A 14,667-nucleotide genomic window follows, 5' to 3' on the forward strand; every position below is an offset into this window, starting at 1 on the left:
CATTTCCTATAGGTAACCTGAGTCTTGTTTCAGAACCTGAACCCTGAGCCTGGTTCCAGAGACAAAAGGGAAATATAACTGCCAGCTAAGGTAGCAAAGGTGGATGGAACCTCAAAGTTCAGCCAGCCACTCCCACTGGACTCACTCACACAATGATAGTATCTTGTAACTGAACAAGAAGGCATGCAGCTTCAACTCAAGACCACCAGTAAAGTGCTAACGTGGACGCCCTTTCCTCTTCATCTCAATGCCCCTGTTCAGCATGAAGCAGCTGGAGAGTCTGTACCCCATTCCCAAATGAGAAACCCACAAGTGAAAAAGACGATCTCATTGTAAAAAAGAAATAAAATGAAAAATTATCACCATTGGACTATGCCCACCATTACCCTGTCTTTTTGGTCCTTGCCAGATCTTTCTCATTTTCTTTATCCACTCCCTCCACCCATCAAATTGTGCAACCTTGTGATTTCATCTCTACCCATCCTCACCCTTTTGCTCCCAAACCTTATCACACCTTTGATCCTTATACATGTTTTTTTTACAATGAAAACAATTTATCAAACAATATGGGACCTTCTAAAGATTAAATCCCTGTGTGCATCAAAAACTTTTTCCAACAGAGTGAAAAGAAAACCCAGTGGCTGGGAAAAAAAAAATTGACAATACCATTCAAATAAAGGTCTCATATCAAAAGTTTACAGAATCTTACAGAGCATCCACAAGAAAAAGACTGATACCACAATTACAAAATGGGCAGAAGACATGTATAGACTTTTCACAAAGGAAGATATTCGGATGGCCAACAGACACATGAAGAAATGCTCAAAATCACTGGCAAGAAGAGAGATGCAAATCAAAACCACAATGAGATGCCATCTCACTCCAGTAACAGTGGCAAAGTTTAATGGGGCAGCAAGTAATAAATTTTGAGAGGGTGTGGCGAGATAGGAACTCTTATACACAGTTGGCGAGATTGTAAAATGGTACAATCATTCTGGAAGGCAGTGTGGCATTTCTTCAAAAAGCTGAACATAGAAATTCATAGAAATAGACATACTTCTTACTCAGTGGAAGAATGAAAATGTCATTTGAATGTTGTTGATTTAACTGAGTGAGGGTTAAACAGACTACATGATTTTCAAGTACTCACTTCTGCTCAATGGTCAGTGTTATCATAAAGGGAACCAGTATTTTCAGAAAATAACACATTCTAACTTTAAAATGCAATTAGTAATACTTTAAAGAATCTACATGTGAAATGCTTTTAAAAATACTCTTCCAGCAAGTTTAAACTGTTAGAGATATATACTGAGATGACTCAGGCATAATCAATATAAAAAAAAATCTTTCCATTCTCTCCATACTTTACTTCGCATCACAAATTTTGTGCTATTAGTTCACTGATATGTTAATTTTATTTTCATTACATAAATTGGTTTAGAAACATATAATCAGATCCAGATATACTACAAGGCATTTACGGAGATAAGTTTTGTTGTCAAACAGAAAACATTCTGAAATTCACCGGCAAAATTGAAACAGAGTCAGTTAAAAGCATTATCTTGGCGCCTTTCTTTTTTTAGAGTATAGCTTAGTTTTCACCAAAGCATCAATAGATAAATGAAACAAATCCTGTCTTACAAAGTTAGCATTCCATATGCTCCAAAAAATCGTGTTCAACACTTTCTTCCAGCTGTTCTAAGACCCTTGGGTCCTCCGTGACACGATCCTCTAAGGACAGAGGTCCTGAAGGGTCAGCAGAAAGTTTACTTTGTGTTTTAAAAGCACAATTTAGTGTCTTGAAGAATGGCATCAGTTGCCTAATGCTGGAGACAGAATGTTGGCGCAGAAGAGGAAATTCATTCTTCACAGTGTTGTCATCAGAGCTGCTAATATCCTGCAAATAAAAAAAGCCCATAAAAAATAGATTTGGTGGTCTGGCCCGCGGAGTCCCCAGCCGATCCACCCGCACCGGGACCGATCCTGAAAGGAGAGTCAGCCGCGCTTGCTCTCTCGCCATGTCTGGCTCTTCTAGTGTCGTCGCTATGAAGAAAGTGGTTCAGCAGCTTCGACTGGAAGCTGGGCTCAACCGCGTGAAGGTTTCCCAGGCAGCTGCAGATTTGAAACAATTCTGTCTGCAGAATGCTCAACATGACCCCTTGCTGACTGGAGTATCTTCAAGTACAAATCCTTTTAGACCCCAGAAAGTCTGTTCATTTTTGTAGTAAAATGAATCTTTAAAAGGTTTCCTAAACCACTCTTAAGAACCAGTGAATATTCAAAGGAGAGCTAAAATAAGAAGCTTGTACAAAAGCTTATCCCTACAACATATGTGCCATACTCTACAGATTCTACTTTTGTCAGTTCTTAACATCTACCTCTGAATTTTCATGAGTTTCTATTTCACAAGGGTAGTAATTATTTTATATACACTGGTAGCTGCATATAATAAAGTCCTTGGTATAAAAAAAAAATAGATTTGGTGAAACAAAGGACTAGTGGATTTAGTTTTAGTAATGGTCATGCAACCAAACAGAGATATCTGTTTTTTTATGAAAATTCATTAACAGAACTGAGCATGAGAAACAAACACAAATTCTAGGTTTTCAGGTAACATTTTACAACAGGCTTCCACCCAGAGTCCAACACTACTCTAGGCTTTTATTCCTCCTCATCAGCAATTCTTTTTAGACTAAGAGTCAAAGAGGAACTTAGGTGGTAAGAATGCTTCTGCATTCTGTGTTACTCAAGAAGTTTCACCCTCTAGCAACTGGGATAAGAAAACAGTGTTTGCATGACTCAGAAATGGGAAATTAAGATGGGATTTATAACCATCTCCAAGATTCAAACTCAGATAGGAGAAACTGTGAAAATCATTCCCTAGCATTAAAATCAAGTGCTGTTTCTATATGAGATCAAAGTGACAATCACAGCTCGAAAATTTAGATGGGAAGCCTTGGGGGCACTGAGCTTATGCTCATAGGGAGGATAATTCAGAAAAGGAGGGTGAGAAATGTTGCACAATTTGAAAAATTCAGTCCAAAGTCCTTGAACGGAACATTAGTTGAGTGTAACTGATATATAGCTAAAGAGCTGGTGCATGTTGTGCTGTGTATATTTTCAACAACAAAAGTCATGATTATGAAATGCCTGACTCACATCTTGGTTATTCTTCTGTCCCCATCCTCTAACCATGGACATAATTTTCAAAAAGGAATACACTTACCCCGTATTTTAATTTTAAAAGTTCTAAAATCCTAACAGTATGGGGTTTGCATTCTTGGTGGTTCTCCTCCACCTCTGACAGGAGGGCAGAACCCTCCGTGTCCACTTCTGGAACAAATGCCCACCTGTAACTGGAGGGGGGAAAAATTCAAAACACCAGGTCAGAAAGGAGAACTTAGGGATTAAGAAGTTTCTTAACTGCTTTAAGACACAAGTCACATACCATACAATTAACCCACTTGAATGAACTGTTCTTTGACTTTTAAGAGGTCCTGGGGGCATAGTGTATTGAGTGCTGGGCTGCTAATGGAAAGGTTGGTGGTTTTAACCCACCAGCTGCTCCAAGGGGAAAAAGAATAGGGCAGTTTATGAGTCATCATGAGTTGGAACCAACTCAGCAGATTTGAGTCATTCAATGACTTTCCCCCCCCTTTTTCAGAAAACAGTTGCCTTTATTAAAAATATAATCTAACTGCATGGTGCCATATACATTACATTTAACTTCTGCTATACTATGCAGTAAAACAGGAAGAAAATGGCTTAGTATCTGGAATAAATATGACTATAATTATAATCATAATGCCTGTTCTGATATAATTTAATACAGTGGAGCATTACATTTTATATATGATGTCTCAATTTGTATCAGTTTGTTGTGCTGAAATGCATCTGAATAAAAGTTGTTACTAGATTTTTCAGAAAACAAACATTATCAAAGTTGAGAAAAGTATTTATTTTTAATTCACCAACACTGGTTTATTATTATAAAAAGCTACTATGCATATAATGAGTATTTTAGATTGTCACTGACACTGGTTTTACTTTCTACATATATACTTCAAAATACAGATTCTGAAGTTTAAATATTGTAGACTATAGTTTGGTAATATTGGTAAAATTAATTACATTGTTCTTATCATAGAAACAAAGTAGTTTGGGGAAAAATTTTTTTTTTTGCCTATATGTCCTAATAAATAATTTTTTTATTATAATTTTTTTTAATTCATTTTAATGAACATTTACAGAGATTTCTGATTTCCATTCATTCATTGTTGCACTTTTTTCTTTACCCCCCCCCGCCCCCAGTTGAGTCATTCAATGACTCATAGTGTGTTCATAGTTATGCATGCATCATCACAATCAATTGTAGAATTTTTTACTATCCCTCACAAATTCCCCTTTCCCATAGCCATCATTTCCTAAACCCGTTATCCTTCCTACCCCTGGGCATCAGTTCTGTAGAAGTGTTTATTTTAGATAGTATATACAAATGCAATCATAGAATATGGAGTCCTTTGCAACTAGCTTCTTTGACTTAGCATAATGATTTCAAGGTTTATTCACGTGGCATCACTTATCAGTATTCCTTCTTATGGCTGAATTTCATTTCTCTGTATGAATATACCAAACTCACTGCTTTTGAGTCAACTGACTCATGGCAACCTTCCACTAGGTTTCTAAAGCTGTAAATCTTTAAGGGAGGAAACTGCTTTTTCCCTTGAAGTGGCTGGTGGATTGGAACCATTGACCTTTCAGGTAGCAGCCCATCATGTAAAGCACATTTTATTTCCTGTATTTTTCATAAATAACAAGCCCTCATAAATAATACATACACATTCATGATCCAGGAAGCATTAAAAGAAGATGGAAGGAGAATACAGAGTTATCGTACCAAAAAATAATTGGCTGACACAGAAGGATTTCATGAAACAACATGTGATCAAGAGGCAATGGTGATGAAAGAGGAAGTTCAGGCTGCTCTGAAAGAACTGGCAAAAAACAAGGCCCCAGCAATTGATGGAATACCAGCTGACATATTTCAACAAACAGACGCTGCCCTGGATGTGCTCACCAGGTTGTACCAAGAAACCTGGAGAACTACCTGGCTAATGGACTGGAAGTGAGACATATTTATTCCTATTCCAAAAAAAAGTGATCAGATAGAGTGTGGAAATTATCAAACAATATTACATGTAAGCAAAATCCTGCTGAATATTATCCAAAAATGACTGGAACAGTACATCGACAGAGAGCTACCAGAAATATAAGCTGGGTTTAGAAGAGGTTGGAACATTTAGAGACATTATTGCCAATGTCAGATAGATCTTGGCTAAAAGCAAAGAGCACCAGAGGAATGTCTGTGTTTCATTGACTATGTAAAGGCATTTGACTGTGTGAATCACAACAAATTGTGGCTAATCTTGAGGAGAATGGGAATCCTAGACTTGGACCAGGAAGCAGTCCTTAGAATAGAGCAAGGAAACACTGCATGATTAAAATCAGGAAGGGAGTACGTCAGGGATGCATCCTGTCTCCACACCTTTTCAGATCATCTGGGAGGCTGGGCTTTATGAGGAGTAATGTGACATCAGGTTTGGAGGAGGACTCATCAACAACCTATGTTATGCAGATGACATAATCTTGCTTTTTGAAACAGGAGGATCTGAAGCATTTGCTGCAGAAGGTCAAGGACTGCAGTCTTCAACACGGATTGAAACTCAACATCAAGAAAACAAAGATTCTCAGTACTGGACCAATTGGCAGAACCATGACAGATGGAGGAGAGATTGAGATTGTCAAAAATTTCAGCTTGTTTGACTCCACTATCAACACTTTTGGTACCAGTAGTCAGGAAATCAAAAGACACATTGCACTGAAGAAGTCTTCTGTCAGGGTTCTCTTCAATGTACTAAGGAGTAATGATGTCATTACTTAGTCTGGGGACTAAGATGCGCCTGATCCAGGCTATGGTCTTCGCAGTTGCTTGCTATGTATCAAAGAGCTACACAATGACTAAGGATGATAGAAGAAGAATTGATGCCTTTAAGTTGTGGTTCTGGAGAACAGTCCTGGACATACCATCGACCACCAAGAAAATAAATAGGGTTATACTGAAGAAGGTGAAAAAGAGCTTCTCTTTGGCGGCTAGGATTTTGAAGCTCTGTCTCACATACTTTGGGCACATGGCCAGGAGGGATGAGTCCTTGGGGAAGGACATCATGCTTGCAAGGGTGGAGGGACAGCATAGGAGAGGAAGACGCTGAATGAGATGGACTGACAAAGTGACTGGGGTAACGGGGTAGGTGTGTTAGAGGCCATGAGACTGGCTCAGGACAGGACAGGCTTCAGAGCTGTTTTACATAGGATTGCTATGAGTTGCAGGTGACTTGACTGCACATAACAACAACAATAACACTTGTATTACACATGGAGTACACATAGGAGATTGATGTGTGAGGAGGTCAAACAGCCTGGTGAGGGGAAAAGTGCCATGTGTGTATTCTTTGAAAAAAATACAGTTATCAATTCTTCACTTGAAGGACTATTTCTACATTCTGGTTCTCATGAATAATGCTGCTATGCACAATGATGCCTATCAAAATTCACTTTTAGCCACAAATGTCTCTATGAGCCTCTCTGGAGGGTCTGGAGAGGTATGGAAAGAAAAGTAGAGTGTTGACCAGGCATGAAGTTAATTGTATGAGCACCTGTGTTAAGCCTACAGGAAATATAAGCCATTGGGACAGAGTAAGTGGGACAACAGTATGCTTCATGTAAAGATAATTAGATTAAAAACCAACAGGCAAAAAAAATGACACAAACAGAGCAAGGACTACCACCAGTGGTTGAACCCAAGCATTCAGTAGCAAAAACCACCTCCTCAACACATACACCCCAAAAAACCCCATGCCCACCCCCACTAGTGTGAGCCAAATACACGAAACCGTAGATGTTACAAGTAATCTGAGACTTGGTAATCTGAGCTCACATTCTGGCCATTATACCCCTTCCTGCAGCTTCTCATGCGCTCACTGTACATTAAAGTACAAATGAAAGTGAAGGCATTCATGACACAAGGATACACGGTTTTCGGTGACTTACATTTGAAATAAGGGCATTTTATCAGGCGGAAAAGAAAGTGCTGTGTCCAAGAATTTGCAAGCTGATAAATATAAGATGAGTTCACTTGGGGCAATCTCTCCCTTTGAGGACCCATTTCCATCAGGAATATAAACTTTTGTTCTGTTTATTTTGTTGCTATTTCTGTAAAATTTCCAAAGAAAAGAACTTTTGTTATCAATTTCATCCGCTATAGTCCACTCACCTCTGCAATGTCCATAAGAAGGCCTTTCCTTTACATTTTTTTCAAATAGTTGGCCCCATTATAAGTGCTTTAAGAATATAGTATTTAGGACTAGAAAGCACTGTATCATAAAGTTATGTCCATCATTCTTGAACCCTGCTCACATTGGCATTGTACTACTTACTTCAGTGATTCATCTTCCTCTTTCAGATCCTCTTCAAGCTGTGTGAATATCTGAATCTGAAAGAAAAACAATCATGCTTTTAATCTTCTATTTGAGAGAGAGTAAACCTAGCTTAATATTTAAAATGTACCTGTGTACTCATGAACAACTGCCTTCCCTGCCATCAGACCAGAAGAACCAAATGGAGTTCAGTTACTATTACTGAAGATTTGGATTAAAGATTTTATAGAATCTTAATCAAAAGGGGAAATGCCGAACATAACTTATAAAAGGGATAAAATTATTGAAAGCAACTTGAAGGGTTAGATAGGAAGCTCAGGAGGATATATGTTTATGTCAACAGGGGATGCTGGTACAATTTGAAGAATATATATAATTCAAGTTACTGTACTAGATGTAGAAACGTGAATTAGTGTTAGTTTTACTGTGCACATTTTCTAACAATAATAGGTAAGAAAAAAATGTACACATCTATAAAAGTAAATTTGTACTATATGTTATTACTTTGCTATTAAAAAGGTTTCTCTCTTCCTCCTTCTCATTGCTATCAAGTCTAAACCAACTAATAGCTGACCTGCCAGAAGGTTTTTGGAGGCTACAAATTGCATGTAAGTAGACTGCACACCTTTCTCTCATGAAGTAGCTGGTGTATACAAACCACTTGTCTTTGCATTGGCAGTGTATCTCTTTACACACTAGGTCACCAGAGCTCCTTATTTAAAAACTAACAAAATCATAACAAATAGAACAAATTTGCTGGAATATCTAACAATGGTGGGATCAAATCTCACTATAAAAGAAAATACTCATTACTTATCTAAAAACTGTATTCCAACGAGCCTCAAAATGACTTTGCAGATAAAATTTGATACATGTGAAATAGTACATTACTATGTTTCTGAATAAAAACAAGCTTCAATCTTGCATTCAAAAGCAAACTGTTTGTACTTACCAGTTCAGAGATCATTATTGGCCACAGAGAAGTCAAATGTTGAGCAGATATTCTTAGCAGCAAAACTCTGAAAAAAAGAAACATCTGAGCAGCAACTATGGGTGTCTGTCCAACTCTGAGATTTTCTGTCAGGCGTTCTAAAGAAAGAAGAGTTTAAAATGTCACACAGATGGGCAGTTCTGGGTTACTTATTAGACAAAAGAAGAAAAATAAAATGGCAATTGTTTTGACATGTTGACAATGACCCAGTGTAACAAATGTGTTTTAAGATAATGTTTTTGTGACCTTTTTCTGCCCTCATCCGTTTTGGTAGGGAACCACCATTTTTCCTGGCTCTGGGTAGAATCAAGCCTCTATCCCAGCCCACATTTGAGAAGGGGGGTCAGAACATCTTACTCACAGCCAGAAACCCACTGAGTGGGTCCATTTACATTTTCTTCTAAAATGTATAAATTATGAGACACAGAAACCCAAAATCATCCTTAGTAGATGTTGGACCTGTCAGACCAGATAGACTGGGCAGCATACAACAATCTATTTTCAGAGGAGAGAACTGGAAATCCTTACAGTATAAAGTTTAGATTTGATGGTTAAGACACAAAATTTCATTATTGCAGGGAAAAAAAGATGCGTGCAATAAATTATCTAGCCTCTAACACTCTTCCTGGCTTCTGCACTTACACAAGTGCTTGTAGAACACAGTTGGTTGGTTTTGTTTTTTTCTTCTTCTTTTTCTTTCCTCCTCATAACTTAAGGTCTTCTAGGAACATACAATATGCTACTGCAAATGGCTGAACTCTGGTCATGTCAGCTGAGAGATTTGCTATAGCCTCACTGCAGTCAAACTAGAACCAACTCATAGCTGACCCTTTAGTGGGTTTTCTGAGATGGTAAATGGATGAGAGGAGACTGTTCATCTCTCTTGTAAGGAGCAGCCTGTGGATTTGAATTGCCAGAGCGGCATGGCCTTTGGGTTAGTAGTGAAACTGCCTGCAGAATAGGCCACTATACTCCTCTTTATATGACCTAGTTTAAGTAAATTTCTTGTTTTGAAAAGTGAGAACATTCACAGCTCAGACAGTTGACAAACAAGCTGGCAATTTTAAAGAGTGGTCTGCACTTCCGGCTCCACGCAAAGTGGAGTAAGTAGATTCCATCTTACTCTTCTAATTACAACAAAAATGTCCTGAAGAAGATGTACACATTAACTTTTAGAAAAATGTGAAAGATGAGAAAAGGAGGCAGGACAGGCTAGGCAACTTGGGACTAAAGGAATGATTCAGGGAGTTGTGCAGGGATTTGTTATTCTGGCCTGAGCAATTGGACACTGTAACCAGGAATGTGAAAATCTCAACCTGAATAAGAGATGACCATCCTCTGACACCAGTGCAGAAGCAAACAATGCAGGAAGTTCTAGCCAGAGCAATAAGGCAAGAGAAGGGAATTAAAGGCTTAAAAACTAGAAGAGAAGAAGTAATTGTCCCTATTTACAGGTCACATGCTTTCCTAGGGAGAAAAGACTCAAAGACTTTCTACAAAACTTGACTGAGTGAGTGGGCTTAGCAAGGCTGCAAGACACAAAGCCAACACACAAAGTCACCCATACTTATACACTAAAAACCACTGCTACCAAATCACTTCTGACTCACAGCAACCCTCCATCGGGTTTCTAATCTTTTCAGGAGACTGCCCATGTTTTCCATGCAGAGCAGCTGATATACACTGCTGATCGTTTGGTTAACATCCTGACTTGTTACTCACTATACCAACAAGGTTTTTTCCTGTGTGTACTAGCAGCAAAATTTGGCAACAACAACAAACTCCTGAAAAACAAAGGGAACACCGTTTACAATGCATCACACCAAAACACTTTTTTGGTGGTATTTTTGCAATTGCTTGTGAATTTAAAATTATTTCAAAACAGAAAGCACTTTTATAAAGCGGTTTGCACACCTTGGGTACGTTTCATATTAATAGTTCAAATAAAAGCTAAATCCATGCTATTATTTTTCAGCTAAGAGTCTAGTATTTCTGTAATCTCTAACATTGCTCTCTGGGTTGACTTGACAAAGCTTGTATGCTGATCTTGTCTTTGACAGGCAGGGAGCTAGTGCAATATGGGACCAGATCCTCACTGCAGGCTGGGGACTCCAGACCATGCTGGTGACTCAGTGCCACTGGGCCCTTGTTTCTCACTGCTGGAACTGGAATTCTCTTCCTCTGCCTACTTCAAAGGGGACATGTGTCCTACTAATGACCACGTTCTATCACTCACTATGTAGTCTAAGCACTTATATTTCAGCCCAAATTCGGCCAGTTAGCAGCAATAGAACTTTTAGGCAGGTGCTAATCTCTCTGAGGATCAGTTTTCTGATGTCAAAAATAGAGCTAATAGGTATCCAACAGGGAAGTCTTTAAAAATGGGGGAAACTCCAACAGACCTGACAGGATCCATCTCACTCAACTTAGAACCGCAGAGAATTCCCTCCAGAGCCCTCTGATTTCTTAATCAGCAGCTCTGTGTTAGTGGTGCTTGTCTACTCTCATTGCTTTATTAAAAGCAGTATTCCCTTCTCCTTTTCAAAATAATTGCTTTGAGCTTATTACAGCTTCTTCTGTGAGCAGTATAAAAGTATGGTAACTGAGGTGAGGTATTTGAGCTCAGTAGCTTGACACCAACTTTGTCCAGTACCATCAGATGGTGCTTTAAAGCAGGCACAAAAGATTCTAGGGGTGTTCCAGAAGAGTAACATGTTGAAAATTCCCTTCTATTAATTTTTTGCTTCAGTCACAGTTGCCACAGAGCCATGGTGACTCAGTGTGTGAGAAAAAAACTGTACTCCACAGAGGATTTCAATGGCTGGTTTTCAGAAGCTGATCACTGGGATGTTCTTTTATGGTGCCTCTTAGTAAAATGAAACCATTAACCTTTCTAGCTTTTTTCACAGCTGAGTGAGTTTACCATTTGTACTATCCAGGGATTTATTTTTACTAGGAATAACCAGTCATTCTGGGATACAACTTAGAAGCGTCAAGATGTATCTACTCCTTTCCTGGAGACCTGGGTATCATAAGGCCAATCAAGCAGCCACGGATTCCACCAGAGAATATGCTGCATTTTCTCCCTGGATAACCTCTTGAAGAATGGGCCTGCCAAGTGGCAGCTCTAGACAGCAACAACAGACAAAGATGTGCTTCCTAACTTTCAGGTAATAAACAATGACAGGGGAATGAAATATTTCTTTTTTTAATGCTCTATAAAATTTAGCTCTTGAACTACCAAAGTAAAAGGTACAGAAAACCCTAGTGTCAAAATAATCTCCTATCATAGTCAGGATGTTTGTCCCAGCTTCTCAGGGGAGTGGCTTCTCGACTTCTGGGTGAGAGTTGGCCATGGTAGAATTCTCTATACCAAAATTTGGAGATGGTGGTTATCTGTTCTTTTTCTGGGTCTGGCTTCCATGGAGCTAGCACTCTGTCAGCCCTCTGCTGTTCAGTGGGAGGATTCTCACCTCCCATGTGGAGACCGGGCCAACACAACTCCGGAGCCCACACCACTCGTCTATCAGTGGAGACCTGCATGTTGCTATGGTGCTGAGCAGGCTTTAGTGGAGGTTCCAGACTAAAATGAACTAGGAAGCAAGGCCTAGTGCCGTGCTTCGGAAATGAACCAGTGGAGACCCTCTGGATTACAACCACCTGGACTGCAACTCATCATGGTGACGTGACGGTGCAGGACCAGGCTGTGTTTTGTTCTGTTGTGCCTGGGTTAGGGCAGCTCAATGGCAACTAACAAGAATAACAGCAGCCCTCTGGGCTTCCAGCTCAAATTTTAGGAGGATGCATGATGGCAGAGAGAGGGGAGATGAGGAGTTTCTCTTTAAGGAGAGAAGAAAAGCAAGTGTCTACTCTCAGAGAAGTCACTAAAAAGACCACAAGGGACACTCCTTGACACATTTCTTCTATATCATTCTCTTCTTTCATTCACTAAGGAAAGCAGAATTAATGTCTAACTTCAAGACCTACTGAAATTATCAGAAGGTCAAGTGGCTAGGTACATGAAGCACTGTCACAGATGCTGCTTATGAACTTAGGGAATCAGAACTTTCCCCTCCACATTCTGCAGGGATGCAACAGAATTCAGCTCTGACTCCAAATTCAACCTTGAGAAGGCTGTGATCCCAATTGCTGACATCCTGGATACCATCCAACTGTATCAGTCTCCTCTCTAACTGGAGCAAGGAATGCTGCTTTGCTTTGTATCTGAATATTCACTCTCATTAGATAAGAAACTGAAATATTGTAATTTCTCCCTATTACATGTTTTGCGCTTTACATTTTGAAATTATGCAGGTTGAAGTATATAAAGGCATTTTTATTATTGTAAACATAAATTTCTGGCAATATTAATAATTATGAAACTTGTCAACATTCTGAACTGCAGCAAGTAAGACCAAGCTAACCAAGGAGTAAAGCCAGATGAAAATTAGTACACCTATTAAGAGCACTTTAGTGGATGGCTTCAGGAAGAGCATGCGCTTTGTCAAGTGACAAGTTTTTATAAATATCTTGTTTCAAAAAAGAGTTAAGAGGGGAGTGAAATGAAAAAAATTGGTAAGCTGAGTCAAAAGAAATATACAATATATTGTTATTGTTAAGTGCCATCAAGTTGTAGATGACTTTCATCATTTCTCCATGTTCATAGAGTTTCCATAGGCAAGCTATTTCGGAAGTGGATGCCACTCCTGCTTCCAAGCTTGTTTTAATCGGGGAGCTCCACCAAACACTGTCCACCATGGTAACCAATATTGCATCTGACATATGAGTGTCACAGTGTTTAGCATCACAGCAACCATGAGGTACCTCTGTACAGCAAACGGACAGATCAGCACTATAACACTTAGAATGTTTGACCAAAAACAATTAAAACCAGGCCAGAGGGCCTAAATGCCTTTTTAAATAGGAGGTTGAATCAAATAAACTCACACCTATTGGTGAGTCAACATGCCACTTTAATCCTCACCAGAGTCAGCAAACAAACCTCTATAGAACCCAGCTGCTGCAGACTACTTCCAACCTGAATTCCAGCTCCCCCCTCAAATATATTAGGCATTGTAATTAACTATGTTAATCAATTGCAATTAATGTCATAAAAATGCCTACAAGAAAAATCAGTATAATTTATAAACTTTCAATCAAACGGAAAAAAAATTATTAAAAGGGCTTAGAGATTTATATTTTAATTATGCCTGGAGACAAACAAAAAATTCCTTCAATTGATGAATGAATAACAGAAATACGGGATACTATGCAGCAACAAGGAGGCATAAGTTACTAATAAATGAAACAGAAGAGTAACTCTCATACATTATGTTAAGTGAGAGAAGGTAGATTCAAAAGCTACCCTTGTATTAATCCATTTATATAACATCCTGGACAAGGCAAAATGAGATGAAAAGAAAGTAACTGGTTGCTAGAGCTGGGGCATAAGAAAATTTGCTCCTGACAAAGGGCACAAAGTTTTGAAAGATGGAAATATTCTACAGTTTCCTTGTGTAATGGTTACATGACTATGTGTTTCTTCTCAACATTTAAAAGAACTCAAAGTGACAATAGTCCAGATTAAGAGGTGCACAGCAAAGTGGACTGGGAGGGGGGTGGAGGGGAGGGGGGTGGAGGAAATTGTGCAACAATGAAAGAATTTTTTCTTTTAAAGAGATAAGTGAACTGGGTGGGGAATAATTAGGGAGGAAAATGTGCAACAATGAATGAATGAATGGTAATCCAAGCTCTTAAAATCTCAATAGAAAAATTTTTAAAAATACCAAAAAACTAAAAAACTCATTGTAAGCCAGTTAGAATTGACTCACATAACTGACTCTTTTAAGGTCTATAAGTATATAGGCTCTTTTTAGAGGCTATAAATCACATAGGAGGAAACTGCCCAACTTTCTCTCTCAGAATATCCAGTGGATTTTAACTGACCAAGAGGTGCCACTTACGGACCAGTAACGCAACTCCATGTGGACTATCTTACAAGAGCTCTCTTTACAGGATAATGATGAGAGAATCCAAAGCACAAGGAAGAATTCAAGATACTAAAGAGCTGAACAGACGATTCCAAAATGCAACATGAGATGACAAAGCAAAATATTACAATGAAATGTGCAAGGAGCTGGAGTCAGAAAATCAAAAGGGCCAAACTCATTCAGCATTTCCTAA

The 14,667-nt window shown here is 38.8% G+C and overlaps 1 protein-coding gene across 1 annotated transcript in view; it reads right to left on the reverse strand.

Moving 5' to 3' along the window:
- Nucleotides 1-1,645: 1,645 nt before the first annotated feature.
- Nucleotides 1,646-14,667, reverse strand: part of DOPEY2 (dopey family member 2) — a 180,779-nt gene continuing 167,757 nt past the window's right edge. Inside the window, exons 32-36 of the mRNA XM_006886727.1 lie at nt 8,446-8,582; nt 7,494-7,549; nt 7,108-7,269; nt 3,227-3,356; nt 1,646-1,897 (exon numbers count right to left, since the gene is read on the reverse strand). Of these exons, the coding sequence (XP_006886789.1) occupies nt 1,646-1,897; nt 3,227-3,356; nt 7,108-7,269; nt 7,494-7,549; nt 8,446-8,582 (737 nt within the window). The remainder of the gene's footprint in view (nt 1,898-3,226; nt 3,357-7,107; nt 7,270-7,493; nt 7,550-8,445; nt 8,583-14,667) is intronic.

Source organism: Elephantulus edwardii, unplaced genomic scaffold (genome assembly GCF_000299155.1).
Source record: "Elephantulus edwardii isolate Elephantulus edwardi_28Jun2011 unplaced genomic scaffold, EleEdw1.0 scaffold00051, whole genome shotgun sequence".
In the NCBI taxonomy this organism is placed as follows: Eukaryota; Metazoa; Chordata; class Mammalia; order Macroscelidea; family Macroscelididae; genus Elephantulus; species Elephantulus edwardii.